This window comes from Mustela erminea, chromosome 2 (assembly GCF_009829155.1).
Source record: "Mustela erminea isolate mMusErm1 chromosome 2, mMusErm1.Pri, whole genome shotgun sequence".
Classification (NCBI taxonomy): domain Eukaryota; kingdom Metazoa; phylum Chordata; class Mammalia; order Carnivora; family Mustelidae; genus Mustela; species Mustela erminea.
Window position 1 is genome coordinate 39191326 of NC_045615.1, and position 24959 is coordinate 39216284.

Below are 24959 nucleotides of genomic sequence, written 5' to 3' on the forward strand. Positions count from 1 at the left end.
CCGACAGCTATTTCACAGTTTGGTATTGAACTTAAACACTTCTCTGAAGATCTCTGATTAAGTACAGGCAAGGTAGGGGAAGGAATAAAAGAAAGGTTAAGGATGTTCAGGGCTCATTGATAATGGCATGGGCATCCCAGGGGCACAGAGGGAACCTGTGGAAACCTGTGGAAAGGCGGGAACTGGAGGAGGTGGAGGATTGAGAGAAGAGCTGGGATTTGAGACGGAGTGAACGATGATGGCTCATGAGGAGATCCCAAGAAAGGGTCTCCCACGAAGTAAGATAAGATACTCTGCAAGTGCCAAAACCCCCTGGAGGACAGGACTGACCTAGCCTATGTGCACGGAGTTAGAGTCAGCCTGAATTATGAGTAAACCCAAAAGAATTGGACGAAGTGAATAGGGAGGAAGCTGGGTGTGTTCCCTTCCTGAACCATTTTGTACACAGAAAACAGGAGTTTTTCTTGAAGTATTCAGTGATGGGGTGGGGAAGCATATACAGTTGCTTTTATGAGGTGGGGCAGAATGAACCTGGGGTATACACAAGGATGGGAGTGTTTTGTTCAATGAATAGCATACAAACAAATAAATGGAACAATCTGTTGAGACGAACTTTTTCTCTCTGGGCCATCTGGTTCATATCAATTAGCACACACTTGTTTTATTTGATCCTTAAATAGACATTCTCTCAAAGAACTCCTAATGTAACCGTAATGTGAAACTGTTCCATATATATATATATATATATATATATATATATATATATATATATATAAAATAAGTACCCTTTAGTACTTCCAAATGGGCAAAATATAGTATGTCTTAATTGCAAATTAAACACCAACCAATTGTTATTACACTGTGTGTGTGTGTATGTGTGTGTGTATTCACATACACCTATACACACACATACACACACACACACAGACACATTTTTTACTCTAGTATCTTTCCAGCATTATACTTGTCAGGTGTAAAGTGTTTAACAAGTATTTTTTTCATAAATGCATAAATATTATGGCTATAAAATATAATATGTTGCCTTAAGAAGATTTAAATATAATGTTGTTACTGAGAGGTTGACCTCATACATTTTTAACATGAATTCAGAATGCAACACATTATCATTTATACAGAAGTGAGTTAATTGGATATTTTGATTGAGACTAGCCATTATGGTCAGTACATATTTGAATTACTGGTTTTCAAAGAATTAAAGTACAATAAAATATATTAACACAAAATTCTAGTGAATGTTATTTAGTATTCCCTCTAAGTTTCAGAAAGAATTTCAGAATCATGCAGTTCTCCAGGAAAATCATTATGAGCATTAATTATCTTTTATTAAACCTTTAATTATCTTTTATTACTATATATGCACAAGTTACAAGAGATTGAGTCCAATTTGAACAATATGGGTAACGTATCTAGGAAATCCTGTATTCTTTTTAAAAAATTCTGAAATATTCTCATTTATCTATTTTTATAGGATAAATGTAGAGTATGACCCTTAAATATGTGGATTCTGAATTTTTGGCATTATTGTACTCTGTTGCTCACAAACTAATGTTTAAATTATGGATTCCAAGTAAATAGTCCAAAGATTCTTTTCATACTTACCAATACTTTAATATACAAGTTGTAGTTCCTGCTGTTGTTTCTATCCTTAAATTACATTTATTTTATATTCAAAATCAATCTCAATGATTATAGATGTTAAAACACCTAACATGCAGAAGTCATATGTGCCTCTTATCAAAATGTCAGTGTATATTTTAGCCAAACACTCATTATTTTAATTAGGAAATTTTGAAAAAGGGCAACTTCCTTAGAGATAGGTATAGTGCTAGAAATACTGTAGTCATAGTAGTTAGAGGTAAAATCAGATAAAAATAACCACAATTTTTATTGCATGTACTATGTGCTGGAAACTCTGCTGAGCACTTTACATATAATAATACATTAAATCATCACAATAATATTGTGAGATTGTTATTGTTACCCATGTTTTAGAAATAGGGAAACTGAGGCTCACAAATGTTGAATAACTTGCCGGATATACACTAGTAAATAGAATCCTAGCATAGATTATGTGTTTCCAAATCCTTGCCTATAATGGGCTATATAAGGCAGACTTACACGTCATAATTGCTCATTCTTACATTATTTTTATTCCTTCTTTAAAAATAGAGTACTTAAGAAAAAATTCTTAGACCAGGTTTGCAGGGCTGTATATGGCAAATCCGGGTCCTATTACTTCCATTCCAAACGGTCTTTCTACTACCCATCCCTGCCTCCATGTAAGTTTCCATACGATGCTGGTTTTTGTCTTAGTTAGGACCCTGAGATTACTTTCATATCATGCATGTCCCACACGTAGTCTTCAGCAGATGTCACATTTCATTTAGACATTTAAATTCATTCATCTAGAAATTTGAACGCTTCTAAGATGCCAATGGACTGATTGGAAACTCCAGTGATTTTTGAATGAAAGGGCTTTTGAGTATACAAATGAATGAACCAGACAAGTGCAGCTGTGTTTAGAATGAGGCTTTATAATAGTCCAAGGCAGAATTTATTAGGTATTCCCTCTTAATGAGTTCCATATAATTCTTACAGTTAATAAGTTAAATATCATCTTTGTAGCCGAGGAGCCTGAAGATTCTGACTTGGATTTATTAAAAATGCATATGATTGGCTGGTAAAGTAGGCAGATGCAATTGTGTGCTAACTTCGTGTCTGAGGAGAAGATCCCTAAAAGCTATATGGCGTAGGTTGTAGTCCTTAAAGAGAAGTGGACGGGGTGTTTATTATTGTTAAATGCCATTTTCCTCCTGCTACACTTCCAACTCTAATAAACACTTGAAAGAACATCCCATGGGAACCTACAATAAACTGAGTTTTTTCAAAAATTAAAATCATTCGCCTCTTCATCTTGTTTACCATTTCACAAAATGGGGTTTCTGTTATGTGTCATCAATGGCATAGGGTGAGGCAATGCTAATTGACTAATAAAATCCCTATTTGATGAGGTAATTGGGAAAGGACCTGTAGTTTGACTGCATTCTTGCTAAACGGGGGCGGAGGGCTCTGATTCCTTTTGACCACTTTACTGTGAATGATATTAATTGAACTGCAATTGCCTCAGGCTGCAAATTGGGATTTACTGAAAAATGTTTCAAGTTATAGGATTAAGATCAGATGGGAGTTTTAGTTAAGAGGCAAACATTAGGTAAAGTGCATTACATCATCAACTAAGGGAACTTTCCTTTACTGTTCATTATTTCCTCAGCAATGTTAACTAGGAAATAAAATACAAATAGCACTTTAACATTTTTAATTGCAATGTTTCTACACTTTATATATCATCACTTTTTAGTTAATATCTAGCTTCAAAATGCTACAATCTATGGTAAAATAGAGGTTACCTAGCTATATTAAACTATTTCTTACTTTTCTTGAAAACAGGTCTTTTACTTTTAGACAAATGAGGTGGTTCCTTCTCGTGCTTTGGTAATGTGCATAATGCATTCTGGTTTGTATAATAGTGATCTGTGTATTTAGCATATCTATTTCCTTCTCACACTATTGACTCTCATTTAAGAAGGGAGTCCTGGTCTTTACAGTTTTTGGTTAACACAATACCTTTAGCATATAAAGTACCCAATAAGCATTTACTGATGTACAATTTTTTTTTTCAGTATTTTATTCTAAGAGGGTTTAGAGAGAATGGTTTGGGAGTGATATGTGAAATTTGAGAAATCTTAAAGTATTTGTGGAAACGTAAATGAATTTATTGTTTAGAATATAGAAATTTCAATTTTCTCATTGTTCTTCTTGGATAAGGACAAAATATAATAATATATGAGCATGTATAATAATATAGGTGTAAAAATATAGAGAAAATATAAAAGGTATTAAATATAAAATATAAAGTTTATGCCTATATGTATATATACACACAAAGGAGTAACCAATCGTGAATATGGCATCCATATTCTCCATAAATATTAATCACAAGAAAGTCTGTTTAGTAAATAAGGGGGGAGGTAGTGAATGCTAAATTATTGATATGCTGTGTAAACATATGCATTTAATTTGAAAATAAAATTGGAAAAAATCTGCTATTCTAAAGCATAGCACAGCAATAATAGTCTAACAAGAAAGGCTTTAGGGAGCTTGGGTGGCTCAGTTGGTTAACTGCCTGCCTTTGGCTCTGGTCTGTAGTCTCAGGGGCCTGGGACCTACCTAGGCCCACATCAGGCTCCCTGCTTGGTAGGGAGCCTGCTTCTCCCTCACCCTGCCGCTCCCCCTGCTTATACTCTCTCTCTCTCTGTCAAATAAATAAAATCTTTAAAAAAGTCAATTAAAAGTTATAAAAAATACTTCAAACCATTTCTCATCTTAGGCTTGGTACTTTAAAATTTTATATTCAATTATTTATGTAAACAAACTTTCAGTAAATAGGGATGATAAATTGAGTTGTTTTTAGAGCACCTTAATTTGAACACTGAATATGTAATAGGAAATATTTTAACTTCATTTTTCAATAGAGATGCAACCATATGGCTAATAAACAATATTGGAGGAAAACATTTTAGTTAAAATGAGTAAAGACATGACATCCAAGAGTGGGATACTTAAAAGAAATAGTGAAACATGAAATAAACCATTTCCCTAAAAGGTAAGTTAGCTAGCTGAACTTAGCACTCTAATCATTGCTAAACAGGACACATAAACAGGAACTTAGCACTCTAATCATTGCTAAACAGGACACATAAAGGTCAAAATCAGTTTGGTTGGAGTTTAAGATGTGAGAAGAGGGGTGGTATGGGAAATAGCTGCAGAGATAAGCTAAACATTTAATAGGAGAAAATTTCATGTCAGAGAGAGGACTTTTTACTTAGTTCACTGGGCAGCACAAGACACACCAAAGACTTTTGAGCAGAATGCCATGATCAAGCTTTATTTTGAAGAATTTAATTTCATGATAATTAAGTGAAATTTGTGATACTGGATTGAATCTTGAAACAAACAAAAAAAAAAGTGGGGGAAATGGTAAATTTGAATAAGGTCTCTAGATTATAGCCTTGTATTAATGTTTATTTCTTGATATGGATAACTGGTAGTACTGTGGTACCCTCTCCTTGTTTAGGAAACATACACTAAAGTGTATAGAGGTAAAGAGACATCATATCTGCAAATTTATTTTAAATGTTTCAGAAAAAAAAGTCTCAAGTACACACACACACACACACACACACACACACACACACACACACAGTAGGAGGGAAATAAGTAAGTATGATGACATATTAACATTTGGGGAATCTATATAAGTGGTAAACAGGAATTCTTTGGAATATTTTTGCAAGCTTTCTAAAAGTCTGAAACAATCTCAAGAAAGCTTTTAAAAAGAAAAGTAGTGTGTCAGTGACATAAAGTAGGTTTAGAGATGACTAGGTTGTGAGAGTTGGATATATCATGATGAAAATCAACATTAGTAACTTTTTGGAGGGAAATCTGGGAGAAGACCCTCAAATTTAAAACGTACACATCTTTAAACTCAGCACTCCATTTCTGACATACGTCTCATGGAAGTATACTCATGTGTGCACAAAGATACTTAGTGCAATACTATTTTGATTAGAAAAGTAAACCAATCAAAACTTCTGCTTAAGAAGCAGCTACATTCAAGCACATTCATGCTTTAGAATAATCGGGAGACAGAGGATAGATTTATAAATGTCCAATATGTCCTCACACAGAAAGATCTCCAAAACTTAAAACAGTAAATGAAAAATAAAGAAGTTGCAAAACTATGCATATGGTAAAATCCCCTTTATGTTAAATCCCATTGAATTAAATTATCTTTTATACTTAAACCTGGATAGAGTTGTAAATTTACCTAGAGTAAGGTGATAACCTCTGGGAAGAAGAGAGAAGAGCTTGAAGAAAGATGGCCATGACACCAATGTTTAGTGCTCACTCTAAATACATCTTGCTTTCTAATATATCAGGTATTCATATCTTACTTGGATAATTTAAAAAACTAGTATCTCACAGTTAGTTCAAACTAAGCTGAGTTGGGGCACCTGGTTGGCTCAATCTGAGCAGGACACAATGCTTCATTTCAAGGTCATGAGTTCAAGCCCCACATTAGGTATGGAAAGTACTTAATCAAAATAATAATAATAATGATAATGATAGTAATAATCAGCTGAGATAGAGTGGAGAGAGATTAAAAACTGCTGTCGCAGTCTGAAAAAGAATGGGAAAGGCAACTAAATTAAGGTGGTATCAGCAGAAATGGAGAGGAGGCGTGGTAAGGGTGAGAGGGAAAATCTCTATGCCTCTTGAAAGGGTGAAAAACAAGAGAAGGAAGGAAGATTTAATATGGCTGACTACAATAGCGACATCTTTAACACGTTAACAAGAACAGAAAATAAGGAAACCTACTGATTTGTGAAGAGAAGATAATTTTTATTTTGGAGACACTGAATCTAAGATACTGATATCCAGGTAGATATACTTTAAGTCTCCCAGAAAGACATAATATTTAGAGACATAGACCAGAACTACCGTGGGGTTAAGCAACTAAATCTTTGAGGTAACAATTATAAAACAACTACAAGTGGACACAGATTGTACTTCTTTGTTATGATCACGGTCTAATGTTCCATTTGATGTTCCATAACACACTTAGTCCTGGAACAGGACATATTTATAGTTGGGTATTAATATTGACCTTAAGGGCGCCTGGGTGGCTCAGTGGGTTAAGCCACTGCCTTTGGCTCAGGTCGTGATCTCAGGGTCCTGGGATCGAGTCCCGCATCGGGCTCTCTGCTCGGCAGGGAGCCTGCTTCCTCCTCTCTCTCTCTGTCTGCCTCTCTGCCTACTTGTGATCTCTCTCTGTCAAATAAATAAATAAAATCTTTAAAATTGATCTTAAGAGGCGACAATACTATATTACATAAAGGAATGCATTCACATTTTTTTTCCAATAAATTCTTGCATGATAAAACCTGTCTTCCATTTGGTACATTTCTCACTTAAAATTCTGTTTCTAAATCAAACTCCTGAATATGAATGAAATTTGAGGCAACATAGAAAATGTATTATAATCAAATCTAATTTTTATAAGTAAAAATTTTAAATGGTTTAAGTTCTACTCAAGGCTTTTTTTTTCCCCCATCACAGTTCCATTAAAGTGTTACTGCCCTGGGTCCCCACAGGATATTCAAGTCCATTGGTGGGGTTACTTGTGGCATTTTATAACTATTCAGATGGCTAAATTTTGCAGCTAGGGGGTGCTGAAGGACTACAGAGGATTAGATTACATCTTATTTTTTAAAAATTTGGTAATCCGTGAAAATCTTTAAAAAATTAAAGTCTTTAATGAAATAGCATTGAATTACATATATCAATTTGCATAAACAATATTTAAACACATTTTATCATTGAATTAACCATATAAACTCTCAGCTCCAACAAAACTCTCTAAATAATGTAAATATACTTACTTGGTCTTATGCTTGTGTTATATGAATTATGGATAATTCCAATTTCTGCTATGGAGAAATAAAAAAGTTACACTGGATTGATAACACTAGGAAATGGGAGACTTATAGATCATCAAGTGCCTATTTTCAGGTTCAAACAAGATCAATGTAATTAAATCTAAAAAGTCTAGACTTCTGACAAGAAAGAAAATACAACTAGCAGTAAGACCTAACTTAAACAAAGATATTACATACTTAATCTTTAAATGTTTTATAGCAAATCCAAAAAGTATTCAAATAAAAAAAGAAATGAATTCAGAAAAAAAGTCAATTTTACTTAAAAAATATGTAAGCATTTTAATAAAGAAATTAAAATCCTCCCATGATTTTCCCCCCAAACTCAAGTTATTTCCAGTAATAGTGTACTTTCCTCTTCATTTCTTAAAAATTATGTGAAATCACATATCCATTATTATATTTCAATTTAAAATATTTATGACTCTTTAAGGCACAATGATTTTGTATAATCCGTATCAACAAAATGAAATCCATGAAAATATATTTAGGCTTTAACGTGGATTAAATAGACTTTCTTTTGCCAGAAATATTTAATCAATGTATCTATCCTTTATTTTTCTCAGAAGTCAGAATTCAGTATGAATTTACATAAATCTAGATTTCCCTTTGTTTCAAAAATACTCTCTGTGTTTCATAAACTGGCATTTTGACAACACAGGCACACTTTAAAATGAGCTGATTTTGCAAATTAGTAATTTTTTGAACTTTATTTCTCCACAGAGCCCACATAATTATAGTTGATATGTTTCTACTTACAAAGTTTAAACAATATGTAATATAATTTTGCTTAATCTGTGATAATATCATCTAAAATTATACAAGATTAAGATGGTTTTCTCTGAAAGTTACAAGGAAGGAAATTTGAAATTCTACATACATTAGAATGGTGACCATAACAGGATCCAGCGTGCACATCATTTTATTATGAGAATCATCTGAAGTATCTGCAATTTACACTTACTGAAGATAATTGTTTGGATTTTATTTTATGTAGTATGCTTATCCTTCATTTATTCTTAAAGCAATGTGTTCGTTATACATATATACATCATTAGTAGAGCACAGAAGTAACAAGATCATGCTGCCATTCAAAAGTAAGGTGCCACATTTTTATTACAATCAAATGGCATCCAAAATGCAATATATTGCTATGAAAATGCAAAATTTCTCAGATTGGCATTTATGAGTGAGGCCGGTCACAATGAAATGGCATTTTATTTTACACAAATCAGAAAGATTTATCATAAATATATAGACCAATATATAACATTGAAGAACAAGAAGCAGAAAGGAAACAACGCTCTCGCATAAAGATCAATTCGCTTTGCTGCTGTTGGAATCACAGGTTTGGCAGGTGGCGGCTTCTTGTTGTTCTTCGCCTGAGATTTCCCAAGCCCATTGTTGACTTCAATAGGTTTTCCATAGCAGTCATAATTGGATAATTCAAAATCTCTTGGTAAGCTTCCAACAATGCTGAAGTCATTAGACCTCAGGTCAGACTTGGAAGTGCACACTTTTTTGCATCTCGTCTCTCCTACCTGAGAATAAAAGTTGAGGACAGAGTACATTTAGAATTGTTCTATTCATAAAACATCTCTTCAAAAGGATATTTTAAAAATCTGCTGGTTTAGTCATTTGACTATTATCTCGGTTTCACAAAAGATCCAATAGTAACTGATGAGGCCATCAGACTACCTGAATATTTAGGGTTCTAAAATGTTGCCCATATGACAAGGCTTATGTCATGGAATGAATTTTTGATAGGTTATTTTATGTCAAGGGAATCAAAGTGCAAATCAACATTTATCTTAGGTACTCCCTAAGTCAGTGCTTGTCAGTGTTCTCATTTGAAATACCAATACAATACAATCCAATATTTAACCATTATACAGACCATATTACTACAATACATGGATAAGAGAAATCTTCTGGTACTTCTAATCTTTGACTTCCCCATGGATTCTATTTCTGGAGATGGTGGTTTTTAAATGACTGAGGCCATTTATCTCTTTAATGAGACAGACTCTGTCTGTAAACTGCATTCACAACTAGAAACTAAAAAAGGGTCATAGTGATCATGAACCAAAGACAAACTGGTGAAAGGCAATCATTCCTAATTTGTGACTAAAGTGAATTAGCCAACCACACTCAGAGAATCCAAAGAAATTATGTATATTTCAGCCAGATCAGATGTCATAGTGATTATTCAGTTGATAATCTCTAAACTATTAAATTTATAACATTCCCTATAAGATACAGAATAATTATTTCACATTGAACTCTCTCTAGCAATCAGAAATGCTCTCAGAAAAAATAGATTCTGGGGTGTCTGGGTGGCTCAGTGTATTAAGCCTCTGCCTTTGGCTCAGGTCATGGTCTCAAGGTCCTGGGATTGAGTCCCGCATCGGGCTCTCTGCTCAGTGGGGAGCCTGCTTCCCCCTCTCTCTCTGACTGCCTCTCTGACTACTTGTGATCTCTCTCTGCCAAATAAATAAATAAAATATTTTTTAAAAGAAAAAAAATAGATGCCAACCCCAACATCTTAAAAAAACACTGATATTACAAAAGGCCACAGAAGGGTTAACTCTTGACTCTACTGCTTAATTTCCTACTGTTCTTAATCCTGAGTTCCACAGTTTGCCTTGGGAATCTCCATTATTGATATTTACTGCTTTTACTGAAAAAGGAAACCTGTCATTATATACTCTTAGTACACTATAGCTACTCTAGTTTTTGCATTTTTTGTAATACAATGACTAGTTATATAGATTCCATTCACCTTTACCAGATTATGGCTGGGTAAAACTCATGCTTAATATAAGAATTAACACAAATTATTTCCCAGCAGTACTTCAGGTAGCAGGACCCTAGCCTTTATCTGGACAAACACTGAGTCATATCTTCTGGTCAAGAGCCAGATTGCAGTGTTTAGAGGAATACAGCACATATAATTAAGATATAGTGGGTGAAAACAAAACAAAACAAAACAAGTTAAGATGCGTTTGTGTATCTCCTATCATTATACATGTAGATTACTTCCATTTTTTCCTCAATTATGAACATGTCCTGGTAATGTTATTTTTTAAGCTGGTATATAAGTGTTGGCTTTAATCGTATATACTTTATACCACATAGATATGTGTAAAATTCTGCTGAGTAAGAATTGTTAAAAATATGTTTATATAAATATAGCTATATAAAAATACACAAGAAGCTACTGATAAGTAGGAATGGGAATTGTGGAGCTGGAATTTTACCTATTTATTATATGTTTTTTGGGGGGGAATTTCACCCTTCTTAGTGTTTCATACTAAGAAAAAAAAAAAAGATGTGAAACACCAATATATTAACATATTTAGAGAAGGTTTGGGATGTAAAATAGCCCAAGTGGAAACATAGTTCCATACTGCTTTGATGGAACTTTGTTTTAGCTAACAGAGGCAAACCTTAAGAGGATTCTCCCTACCCTTTCCTAATGTGTAGTTACGATTTACCAATTGTGAGAACTCAACTGACTTTAAAAGAGTATGGCTTGATTGGCTATTTTTGATTGAGCAATCACAAGTCAGGGTCTAGTCCATATCATTTTATGCAGTGGGTCTAGGAAAATATCTGGCAAAAAATAGGGACTGGTCAGTGGAATGAGAACAAAGGCAGCAACTAAAATTGAAATTATTTAAATATGACTTTGGGAAATCACATATATACAATTATGAATATATATATTATAAATATATGAACATAAACACAAATATTATGTGAATATTGTAAATTATGATTATATAATAGAAAATATATTTTATATATATAAAACTTACTCATACCTTCCATTTAAATTCCCCAATTTAAAATTTTAAAAGGCCATTTTCAGCAAGCATTCTGTGATTTAAACTCCACCACCACACACATGCACACAAAGACTCACATTCATACTCCTACACACTTCCTTAAGTGTACCAGAAAGAAGACCACATTTGAAGCTCTAATTTTCCAGTACTATTTGAGGAGTAAGTCTTAGCATTATCAGTGAACTTTTGTGAAGAGTGAAATTGCTGCCTTGTTTGGAACAGAGGTTGAGAACAGTCTCTACATATCATATCTTTGTATTATCCCCAGACTCTCAGAGCAGTCATCAAAATCTGGGACTCTGTGGATATCCCATCTTGCTTTCTCCCTTTAGAATTCTCTACTCCAAAAGTTTTATTTACTAACTGTGCTTTAGAATCCACTTATCAAAACAAAGGGATATTTTAGCTTCTGCCAATAGACTCAATGCTTATCATTTACTTTACTTTCTCACAAAGAAAGCCATGCATATTTACTACAGAAATGCATTTAAATCATATTTTGTACACAACTCTAGGTATAGTTTTAGTATCTATAAATAACTAAATAAGTAATCAAATTTATATGATATTATAACCTAAGTCACACATAAATACTTGAAATTTTCTTTTTCTTTTTTTTTTTTTAAAGATTTTATTTATTTATTTGACAGAGAGAGTGAGCACAGGCAGACAGAGCGGCAGGCAGAGGCAGAGGGAGAAGCAGGCTCCCTGCCGAGCAAGGAGCCCGATGTGAGACTCGATCCCAAGACGCTGGGATCATGGCCTGAGCCGAAGGTAGCTGCTTAACCAACTGAGCCACCCAGGCGTCCCAATACTTGAAATTTTCTAATCTGTTTTATTTACAAAAACATATTCTTGCTAGCCATTTCAATAATTTTAGAATTTCATCCACACAGTTTAATCAAAAAGTAGACATAGGATGTTATATTTAGTCAGAGAGATTATTTAAATATAGTATATATGTCAGTAAAAGAAGAATAATTTCTTCAATGTTAAAGTAATAACAGAAAAGTACTCCAAAGAGCTTCAGTTTGGTTGTACTAAATCTTCACTCATTTAATTTATTAAAACCTCTTCTAGAAATGTATCTGAAGGTTCTCTTATTTGAAAAGAGTTGTGTGTGTGTGTGTGTGTGTGTGTGTGTGTACTGAAGGAGAGAACCTCTATTATGGAAATATATTTTAATTATGTGACATAACTAAATAAGAAATAAGAAGTCCTCAGCTTCGTTAAATAGGCCATGATTCATTAACTAGTTGGCTGGGCTCACCTCTTAGCATTCATTGGAGATTTTACACAAACATAACTTTTTTTACACTAACATAACAATACTCTCCACACATAGTTATCATATCAAATATGTACTTAAAAGTACAAAATTATTTACAATGTAATATTATAGAAAGCAATTATAATATCACATCAAGAGGGATTTAATATACTCCTTATTAATAAGAGAGTAGTCCTATGTAACATATTCTTAAAAGTGATCTTGGTTATATTAATCTCCAATTTATTATTTCTCAATTTTTCCTCATATAAATATGTGTCTCATTTACTTTCATCATATAAACTTGTCATTCCTGAAAATTACTGGTAGCAAAAATGAGCTAGTATGGTAATGAAACTGTCAAGAATAAAAAATGACGCAGATAAGAACTTCCTAATGCTTCAAATTACAACCTTTAGATTGTGTGGGTGTATGTGTGTGTGAGTGTGTGTGTGGTTTTCAGTTTGAGTCACACATTTAAAAGGAAATCACCATATGCGATATTTCTTGACCAGAAAACTTACATATGATTTCACGTGGATAATAGTATCTTTTGCAGTTAATAAAAATATGTTCAAAAGAAAATAATCTCGGGCGCCTGGGTGGCTCAGTGGGTTAAGCCACTGCCTTTGGCTCAGGTCATGATCTCAGGGTCCTGGGATCGAGTCCCGCATCGGGCTCTCTGCTCAGCGGAGAGCCTGCTTCCCTCTCTCTCTCTTTGCCTGCCTCTCCATCTACTTGTGATTTCTCTCTGTCAAATAAATAAATAAAATCTTTAAAAAAAAATAAAAAAAAATAAATAAAAATAAAAAAGAGAATAATCTCTATATAATTTACCCAATTTAAGTCATTCCTTATTTTTAAAAACCCATCATTACTATAGGAAACAACTATCTCATTCATACTTAAACAACAGGTTTTATGTTTTTAATTGTTCAAATCATAAGGCAAAGACACTATTTTGTCTTTTATTCACAGCATCTTTCTTATGAATAGCACACAGTACACGCCAGGCATTGGGGACAGGATGATATTAACAACAGTACGTCCTCAACTAAATTTAAGGGGGAAATAACCCAGATAATTATGCGTGTATGATGACAGATTTATGTATGCAGGCAAAATTTTAAAACATGCTAAAAGCTAGATTACATTATCATTGCTGTTTCTTATTACACTTTTTAAAATTATCCCTTTCCTTAGCAAACAGCATTATTTTAAAAATCAGCATCAAAAATTCCCTATAATTCAAATTTCATTGTGCTTTCATTAATAACTATTGTTATTCTGTCTAAAAATAAATGACATATCCTTTTGAAACTGTGCACCACAGGGTTCATGAGGCTGAAACTAGCAGAATGTTGAAAGCTTGTTTTTCAGAGAATCCTTTCTCCCTAATCAGCTATTGTGTGTTTTCAGACCCTACTAACAAATCCACTAGCTGTTTCTGTAGAAGACTGAACTCAAGGTCAACTGACATGGTGCCAGCCTATGAACAATCAAGGTCCTGCATTCTTTCACAGAGATAACAAGACTAAGACCCCATTCCAGTTTATACCAGCTCTGGGTATGCCCACAGCCCCTTCTCCCTCTCCTAATATAACCTCCTGATGTGAGGGGCTGAATTTTTCCTCTTTCTGGTGTTAAGTCCCTACCCCAAAGTGAAATGAGATTTATGTTACATATATGTTTGCTCAATATGTGTGGTCCATCTTTCCTCATGAATAGTCATAAGTTTCTCTGCCCTTTTCATCAATATGTATGTAATCTCCTACCCTGAATTTCCCCTTTAAAAACCCCACTTCTTCACCTGGAACCTCAGAGATGGTCCTTGGACACCAATCTACCATCTTCCCAGGTTGCCAGCCTCCTAAACAAAGCACTCTTTCCTTTCTAACCAACATTTGTCTCTTCAGTATTGTCTTTAGAGTGGCAAGCAGCCAAACTTGGGTTTCAATAACAATTTCATAGAAATTACTTTGCAAAAGTTAGTGTTTTGAAAGCAAAGTATACTGGAACAAATGCATTTTGAAACTAGAAAGTATGTTTTCCATAGCAAAACCACTAAATTAAAAAGACAACAAAATTTAATTTCTTTTTTTTATATTTTTTATGTCAATGTGTAACAGTCTTATGAATTTATCAAGCTTACATATTTTCTCTAAGTTTGACATATATATTAAAAATGTTAGTTTTTTTTTACTCATTCTCATTTTGAAGTCTATATTAGGATACAAATGTTACATGGGTACAATGTTCATTTTAGAAGTTGCATTTGGCCTGTAAGCAATAAAAATAACTCATATTTATTTCTGTAGACTAAATTTTCTGGTCAACTTTTAAACTCCATAAGTATCACTCTATGACTTTTGTAGCAAAATGTAACAGTTTCAGAATCCAAACACATGTTTTTCTATTAGTAAGCTCAAACACAAAGAATTAAAATATAGATGTTCTTAAATATGTTCAACTTTCCTTCATTGGGTAATTATTTTAATGTCTGAAAGCTAAATTTTAAAATAACACAATTCTGTAGAGAATTCAAGATGGCACAGGGAGAACCTGATCTCATCCCTTCCATAGACCTAACCAATCTACAACCATATATGGAAAAATTCCCTCTGAAGGGGATCAAGAATGTGGATGAACAGAGCCTCTGTACTAAGGGACATCAACAGAATGTGTAGAAGAGGCAGAGATACAGTCTCATTAAGGGGGAAAAAAAAAACACACCTCAGGCACAGCACTCCATGTTTAGGAGGGATCTCAAAGTTACACAGCTTTACCCTGAGGAGCAAAAGATGTGAGCTCCAGGTCATGCAACTTAACCCTTAGATTCTGCACAGGAGACATGAGTCCTCAAAATACCTAACTCTGAAAACTGATAAGGAATATGTCCAGGAAAAGTACAGAACCATAGTAACTGAAAAACCCACTTTTAAAAGGCTCAGGTGCTGACTCACTTGACATGGAAACCAGTGCAAGAACAGGAGGCAGCTGAGCCTCTTTTCCCCCAAGAACTTAGACAGTGGATGTAGCCAGTTTTACCACCTTGTTCTTCCATGCTGATCCTGGCACTGGTGAGTGCCATTTTAGAATCCTTCCTCTAGACTGCTAATGTCAGAGGGCATGCTCCATAAAGGGCATCAAACAACCCTATGCCTTGGTCAGGCCTTGCAGTTGACAAGACAATAACCCCATCCACCATACCCCTGCAGCAGTCACAGCCAGGTATCCCAGCCAGCTGGGCCAGAGGCCACTCCCACCTATCACATGCCCACAACAGTCATGTATCCACCACAACAGGAGGGTACACACAGCCTACACAGGGGATGCTCCTGGAACACCTGGCTCCTGTGGCCAGGAATATGTGCACTTCTGGGCCCCACAAGACAACACTTACATGAGGCCACTCCTTCCAGACCAGGAAAAAGAGCTGGACTACTTAATACTTAGTAACACACACGGAGAGTCGGGCAAATGAAGAGATGGAAGAATATGTTCTAAATGAATGAACAAGACAAAATCTTGGTAAAAGAACTAAATGAAATGGAGTAAACAATCTACCTGATAAAGAGTTCATAGTAAAGGTTATAAAAATGCTCACCAAAATCAGGAGACAAATGGATGAAAACAGTGAGAATTTCAGCAAAGAGATAGAAAATATAAGAAAGCACCAGCCAGAGCTGAAGAATGCAATAATAAAATGTTAAATACGCCAGAGGGAAGAAAAGGCAGATTAGTTGATACAGAAAAATGGATCCGCAATCTGGAAGTCAGAATAGTGAAAATAACCCAAACCAAACAGCAAAGAGAAAAATAATTTTAAAACTGGGTAGTTTAAGGGACTTTGGGACAACATTAAGTATACTAATATTCACATTATAACTCATACCACTCAATATAAAAAAACACAGTCCAGTTAAAAACTGGGCAGAAAGGGCACCTGGGTGGCTCAGATGGTTAAATAAGTGTATGCCTTCAGTTCAGGTCATGATCTCCAGGTCCTGGGATCCAGCCTCATGTCAGGCTACCAGTTCAGCAGCTCAGGGAGTGTGCTTCTCCCTCTCCCTCTGCCTCTCCCCTTGCCTGTGCTCTCTCTATCTTTCTCTCTCAGATGAATAAATAAAATCTTAAAAAAAAAAAAAAAACTGAGCAGAAGACCTGAAAAGACATTTTGCCAAAGTATATATAGATGATCAACAGGCATATGGAAAGATGTTCCACATCTTAACCATCAGGAAAATGCAAATCAAAACCACACTGAGATATCGCATCACACCAATCAGAATGGCTAATATCAAAAGAAATGACAAGTGTTGGTGAAGATGCAGACAGAAGGCCACCGTTGTGCACTGTTGGCAGGAATGTAAACTGGTACAGCCACTCTGGAAAACAGAATGAAGTTTCCTCAAAAAATTAAAAATAGAGTTACCATTTGACCCAGCAATTCTGCTTCTGTGTATTTATCTGATAAAAATGAAAACACTAATTCAAAAAGACACAGGTATCCCAATTTTTGCTGCAGCTTTATTTACAATAGGTGAGATACAAAAGCAATCTAAGTATCCACTTATAATTGAATGAATAAAGAAGATGTGGTAAATACATATAATGGAATATTACTCAACCACAAGAGAGAATGAAATCTTGTCATTTGTGACAAGAGGGGTAGACCTACAGAGTATTATGTTAAGTGAGAAAAGTCAGAGAAAGATAAATACTGTATTATTTGCCTTATACGTGGAATCAAAAACAAAACAAACAAGACTCACAGATACAGAGAACAAACTGATGGTTGTTTCAGGGGAGGGGGTAGGAGATGAATAAAAATAAATTAAAGGAATTAAAAGTAAAATCTTCCATTAATAAAATAAGTAAAGTTATAGGATATAAATTACAGCATAGGGAATATAGTCAATAATTTTGCAACAATTTTGTATGGTGACAGATTGTGACTTGTCTTACTGTGCTGATTATTTCCCAATGTATATAAATATCAAATAACTATGTTTTCCATCTGAAACTAATATAATATTGTGTATAATTACTCTTCAATAGAAAATAACATAATTCAGTCTAATGTTCTAGATCTTATTTATCCTTTATATCTATTGTCATAAAAATCTTGATATATTCTATGGTACTCTGAAAATCTCCTCCATCTATAAAATAAACAGCATCTATTCTGTAGAACTTCCTTGCTTTCTGTCTTGAGATCACTAGCCAGGGTTCAAGTTAGTGAGTAGAGGGATTAGTAGGTTGGAAAAAGGAGAAACTGATAAAAGACTGGGAGTTATAAATGGAGATCAGCTGGGCACCTTCACTTGGTGGTGAGTTCTTGTGTGTCCTTTTTGCCTTATATATACCAGATTTGAAGCTGAAGGAGCTGAAATTGATATGCCAATGGGCACAGATAAAAATAGCCCCAATTGGGACGCCTGGGTGGCTCAGTTGGTTAAGCGGCTGCCTTCGGCTCAGGTCATGATCCCAGCGTCCTGGGATCGAGTCCCACATAGGGCTCCTTGTTCGGCGGGGAGCCTGCTTCTCCCTCTGCCTCTAGCCTACCACTCTGTCTGCCTGTGCTCTGTCTGCCTGTATCTCTCTCTAACAAATAAATAAAAATATTTTAAAAAAATAGCCCCAATAAAATCCTGCTTCCTCTAGTCACAGAACAAAGCAAAAAGCAGCTTAGCAAGACAAAAACCCTTTTGGCTAATAATCTCTCTACTTGAGCCAAACACCACACACAAAAAAAGTGTAACCCCGTCTCCATTCATGCAGCAAAGTCTGAGTGGAGAACTGAGCCTTCCACCTGTAAGAGGATGTAACAAGGCACCCAATACTCTCACTGCAGTGGTATTGGAGAAGGCCAGACAAGAAGCTGGGACTTCTAGACTTCCATCTCCATAGACCACTAACAAGGGTCTGCTTCTCCCACTGTATCAGTGGAGACTGTGTAAGCAACAAGGACCTTCACCCCCACCCAGCAGAAGCAAACTGCTTCCCCTCTTTTACACTGAGGATGATATCACAGGAGGCCGAGCAGAGAGGCAGGACTTCTATTACCACAGAGTGGTAACAAGGGCATTCCCCCTGTCGTATCAGGGGAGACCACATGGGGTATTAAAAATTCCCAATACCACCCTGAAATAATGAAGAGACCCACACAGTGTGAGGATCTGAACTTCTACTTCTGGAAGTTCTGATGCAACATCCTTCCTTCTCCTGGAAGGACACAGTAAGAGAAAGCCCACAAAACAAGGCAAGTTTAAACAAGATTCAGAGTCTCTTAAAATAATATGAAAATGTTCTGGTTTCAACAGAAATCACTCATCATATGAAGAACCAAAGAAGATCTCAAATTGAATTTTTTTAAAAAAATATGATCCGCAGATACCAACACCAAGATGAAAAATGTATTAGAATTATCTGAGAAAGGTTTTATTTTTTTTAAATGTTTTTTTTTAAAGATTTTTTATTTATTTATTTGACAGAGAGAAATCACAAGTAGATGGAGAGGCAGGCAGAGAGAGAGAGAGGGAAGCAGGCTCCCTGCTGAGCAGGGAGCCTGATGCGGGACTCGATCCCAGGACTCTGAGATCATGACCTGAGCCGAAGGCAGCGGCTTAACCCACTGAGCCACCCAGGCGCCCACTGAGAAAGGTTTTAAAACATGAATGATAAAAATGCTTCAATTAGGTGTGGTGAACAATTGTTTGAAATCTTTTGAAAAATAGAGAGCCTGAGCAAAGAAATACAAAATCTAAGCAAAGAAAGAATGAAAGAAAGACCAAATGGAGATTTTATTACTATAAAATATATTAAGCAAAATGTAAATTTCAGCATATGAACTCAACAGAAAAATGGAAGGGGCAGAGGAAAAAAATCACTGGATTAGAAGATATAACCGAAGAAATTATCCCATCCCAATAAAACAGAGAAAGTCAACTAGAAAAAAATGAAAAGCCTCAGGGATCTGTGGGACTATAATAAAAGATCTAACAGTTGTGTCATTAGAGATTCAGAAAGTTGGGAGAAAGATAGCAGATCTGAAAAGATACTTAAGAAAATAATAGCTGAGGAAAGCATGAATGGCTCAGTGGGTTGAATGTCTGACTTTGGCCCAATCATAATCCCATGGTCATGTGATCAAGTCCCACGTCAGCCTCCTTTCTCAGCAGGAGCTGAACAAATGCAAAGAAATCCACACCAAAACATAGAATTTAACTTCTGAATAATAAAGACCAAAAGAAGTCTTAAAGGTGGCCAGAGAAAAACGAAAGTTTACCCTCAGAGGGAAAAACAATAGAAATGAAGTGGAGTTCTCATCAGAAGACACAGAGGTCAGAAGGAAGTAGCACAACTATTTTTTATGTGTTAAAAGAACTGTCAACCCAGAATCCTATAACTAGTGAAAATATCCTTCAGAAATGAAGTGGAAATCAAGACTTCCTCAGATGGAGGAAAACTAGAACAATTTGTTATCAATAGCATTATCCAAAATAATGGATAAAGGAAATTCTTTAAAAGTAAACAATGAAAGATGTCAGAAAAAAAGAACATGGTAAGCAAAAAGATATATAAATATAATAAGCTTTCCATCTCCCTCTCAGTTTTTCTAAACTATGTTTGATAACGAAACAAAAATGTTAACACTTTCTAATAGGTTCTAAGAAATATTTACAATTCTATCATAAACAGAAAGTTAAAGGGATGTTAAAGAATGTAACATCACATAAACTGGCAAAATAATGACACTAGTAGACTGTAACAAGTTATGTACATGTAATTAGTATCTAGAACAACCAATAAATAAGATAGACAAAGAAATATACTTAAAAACAAAATAGAAAACTCAAAATGTCATTCTAAAAAATGTTAAAGTAACCTTCATGAAACAAGAAACAGAAAAGAGGGAGATTAAAAAAACATGAAAAATAAAAGAAAACATGAAACAATAGAATGAAATCCTAACATATCAATACTTACATTAAATTTAAATCATCTAAATATACCAATCAAAACATGAGAGTGGTGGAGCAGATTAAAAGCCATAAATCAACAATATATGTTGTCTGCAAAAAGCTTACTTCAAATACAGTGATACAGACATGCTGGATGGAAAAGGCTTGAAAAGACATGTCAAACATGACCTCTCTAAGGTCATGACGACTCTGCAGTAATGAAAATAGTATACTTATTCTTCATATTCTTCATAAAGAGAGTTTAAAAACTTAACTAGAATTTTTTTTTAATTTTCCTAAAAATTCTAGCTTCAGGCAACACCACATAGAAAGAGTTTGTCTCCTTTTGTACTTAGAAAAGAGTCTGTAGCATACCTGCCTAACATTCTAGGTAAGGGATATGGCTGTAATTAACAAACTAATAGACTAATGGCCCATGTTAATGGAGCTATAATATAGCAGGAAGAGGTAAGGTTTTCAAGGTTGTAGGACAGTATGAACCTATTATCTCTTATGGAATTTATCATGCAAAGCTCAATGGACATAGTCTCCTGGTTTACTACTCATCCCATACAGAAGACATCAATCAGGTACAGTGGGGTAAGTGGATAGCTATATATTTTTTTTAATTTTTTATTTTTTATAAACATATATTTTTATCCCCAGGGGTACAGGTCTGTGAATCACCAGGTTTACACACTTCACAGCACACACCAAAGCACATACCCTCCCCAATGTCCATAATCCCACCCCCTTCTCCCAAACCCCCTCCCCCCAGCAACCCTCAGTTTGTTTTGTGAGATTAAGGGTCACTTATGGTTTGTTTCCCTCCCAATCCCATCTCGTTTCATTTATTCTTCTCCTACCCACTTAAGCCCCCATGTTGCATCACAACTTCCTCATATCAGGGAGATCATATGATAGTTGTCTTTCTCTGCTTGACTTATTTCGCTAAGCATGATACGCTCTAGTTCCATCCATGTTGTCGCAAATGGCAAGATTTCATTTCTTTTGATGGCTGCATAGTATTCCATTCTGTATATATATCACATCTTCTTGATCCATTCATCTGTTGATGGACATCTAGGTTCTTTCCATAGTTTGGCTATTGTGGACATTGCTGCTATAAACATTCGGGTGCACATGCCCCTTTGGATCACTACGTTTGTATCTTTAGGGTAAATGCCCAATAGTGCAATTGCTGGGTCATAGGGCAGTTCTATTTTCAACATTTTGAGGAACCTCCATGCTGTTTTCCAGAGTGGCTGCACCAGCTTGCATTCCCACCAACAGTGTAGGAGGGTTCCCCTTTCTCCGCATCCTCGCCAGCATCTGTCATTTCCTGACTTGTTGGTTTTAGCCATTCTGACTAGTGTGAGGTGATATCTCATTGTGGTTTTGATTTGTATTTCCCTGATGCCGAGTGATATGGAGCACTTTTTCATGTGTCTGTTGGCCATCTGGATGTCTTCTTTGCAGAAATGTCTGTTCATGTCCTCTGCCCATTTCTTGATTGGATTATTTGTTCTTTGGGTGTTGAGTTTGCTAAGTTCTTTATAGATTTAGGACACTAGTCCTTTATCTGATATGTCGTTTGCAAATATCTTCTCCCATTCTGTCAGTTGTCTTTTGATTTTGTTAACTCTTTCCTTTACTGTGCAAAAGCTTTTGATCTTGATGAAATCCCAATAGTTCATTTTTGCCCTTGCTTCCTTTGCCTTTGGCGTTGTTCCTAGGAAGATGTTGCTGTGGCTGAGGTCGAAGAGGTTGCTGCCTGTGTTCTCCTCAAGGATTTTGATGGATTCCTTTCGCACATTGAGGTCCTTCATCCATTTTGAGTCTATTTTTGTGTGTGGTGTAAGGAAATGGTCCAATTTCATTTTTCTGCATGTGGCTGTCCAATTTTCCCAGCACCATTTATTGAAGAGGCTTTCTTTTTTCCATTGGACATTCTTTCCTGCTTTGTTGAAGATTAGTTGACTGTAGAGTTGAGGGTCTATTTCTGGGCTCTCTATTCTGTTCCATTGATCTATGTGTCTGTTTCTGTGCCAGTACCATGCTGTCTTGATGATGACAGCTTTGTAATAGAGCTTGAAGTCCGGAATTGTGATGCCACCAATGTTGGCTTTCTTTTTCAATATCCCTTTGGCTATTTGAGGTCTTTTCTGGTTCCATATAAATTTTAGAATTATTTGTTCCATTTTGAAAAAGATGGATGGTACTTTGATAGGAATTGCATTAAATGTGTAGATTGCTTTAGGTAGCACAGACATTTTCACAATATTTATTCTTCCAATCCAGGAGCATGGAACATTTTTCCATTTCTTTGTGTCTTCCTCAATTTCTTTCATAAGTACTTTATAGTTCTCTGAGTATACATTCTGTGCCTCTTTGGTTAGGTTTATTCTAGGTATCTTATAGTTTTGGGTGCTATTGTAAATGGGATTGACTCCTTAATTTCTCTTTCTTCTGTCTTGCTGTTGGTGTAGAGAAATGCAACTTATTTCTCTGCGTTGATTTTATATCCTGACACTTTACTGAATTCCTGTATAAGTTCTAGCAGTTTTGGAGTGGAGTCTTTTGGGTTTTCCACATATAGTATCATATCATCTGCGAAAAGTGATAATTTGACTTCTTCTTTGCCGATTTGGATGCCTTTAATTTCCTTTTGTTGTCTCATTGCTGAGGCTAGGACCTCTAGTACTATGTTGAATAGCAGTGGTGATAATGGACATCCCTGCCGTGTTCCTGACCTTAGCAGAAAAGCTTTCAGTTTTTCTCCATTGAGAATGATATTTGCGGTGGGTTTTTCATAGATGGCTTTGATGATATTGAGGTATGTGCCCTCTATCCCTACACTTTGAAGAGTTTTGATCAGGAAGGGATGCTGTACTTTGTCAAAGGCTTTTTCAGCATCTATTGAGAGTATCATATGGTTCTTGTTCTTTCTTTTATTGATGTGTTGTATCACATTGACTGATTTGCAGATGTTGAACCAACCTTGCAGCCCTGGAATAAATCCCACTTGGTCGTGGTGAATAATCCTTTTAATGTACTGTTGAATCCTATTGGCTAGTATTTTGTTGAGTATTTTCGCATCTGTGTTCATCAAGGATATTGGTCTATAGCTCTCTTTTTTGATGGGATCCTTGTCTGGTTTTGGGATCAAGGTGATGCTGGCCTCATAGAAAGAGTTTGGAAGTTTTCCTTCCATTTCTATTTTTTGGAACAGTTTCAGGAGAATAGGAATGATTTCTTCTTTAAATGTTTGGTAGAATTCCCCCGGGAAGCCGTCTGGCCCTGGGCTTTTGTTTGTTTGGAGATTTTTAATGACTGTTTCAATCTCCTTACTGGTTATGGCTCTGTTCAGGCTTTCTATTTCTTCCTGGTTCAGTTGTGGTAGTTTATATGTTTCTAGGAATGCATCCATTTCTTCCAGATTGTCAAATTTATTGGTGTAGAGTTGCTCATAGTATGTTCTTATAATAGTTTGTATTTCTTTGGTGTTAGTTGTGATCTCTCCTCTTTCATTCATGATTTTATTTACTTGGGTCCTTTCTCTTTTCTTTTTGATAAGTCGGGCCAGGGGTTTATCAATTTTATTATTTCTTTCAAAGAACCAGCTCCTAGTTTCGTTGATTTGTTCTATTGAGTTTTTGGTTTCTATTTCATTGATTTCTGCTCTTATCTTTATGATTTCTCTTCTCCTGCTGGGCTTAGGGTTTCTTTCTTGTTCTTTCTCCAGCTCCTTTAGGTGTAGGGTTAGGTTGTGTACCTGAGACCTTTCTTGTTTCTTGAGAAAGGCTTGTACCGCTATATATTTTCCTCTCAGGACTGCCTTTGTTGTGTCCCACAGATTTTGAACCGTTGTATTTTCATTATCATTTGTTTCCATGATTTTTTTCAATTCTTCTTTAATTTCCCGGTTGACCCATTCATTCTTTAGAAGGATGCTGTTTAGTCTCCATGTATTTGGGTTCTTTCCAAACTTCCTTTTGTGGTTGAGTTCTAGCTTTAGAGCATTGTGGTCTGAAAATATGCAGGGAATGATCCCAATCTTTTGATACCGGTTGAGTCCTGATTTAGGACCGAGGATGTGATCTATTCTGGAGAATGTTCCATGTGCACTAGAGAAGAATGTGTATTCTGTTGCTTTGGGATGAAATGTTCTGAATATATCTGTGATGTCCATCTGGTCCAGTGTGTCGTTTAAGGCCTTTATTTCCTTGCCCATCTTTTGCTTGGATGATCTGTCCATTTCAGTGAAGGCAGTGTTAAAGTACTCTACTATTAT

The 24959-nt window shown here is 35.4% G+C and overlaps 1 protein-coding gene across 2 annotated transcripts in view; it reads right to left on the bottom strand.

Moving 5' to 3' along the window:
* Positions 1–6892: 6892 nt before the first annotated feature.
* Positions 6893–24959, bottom strand: part of GLRB (glycine receptor beta) — a 100761-nt gene continuing 82694 nt past the window's right edge. Inside the window, exon 7 of one of the 2 annotated variants that reach the window (XM_032332695.1) lies at positions 6893–9118. In XM_032332695.1, coding sequence (XP_032188586.1) covers positions 8822–9118 — 297 coding nt within the window. In that variant the 3' untranslated portion in view covers positions 6893–8821. The remainder of the gene's footprint in view (positions 9119–24959) is intronic. The other variant, XM_032332694.1, reaches the window with a different exon arrangement.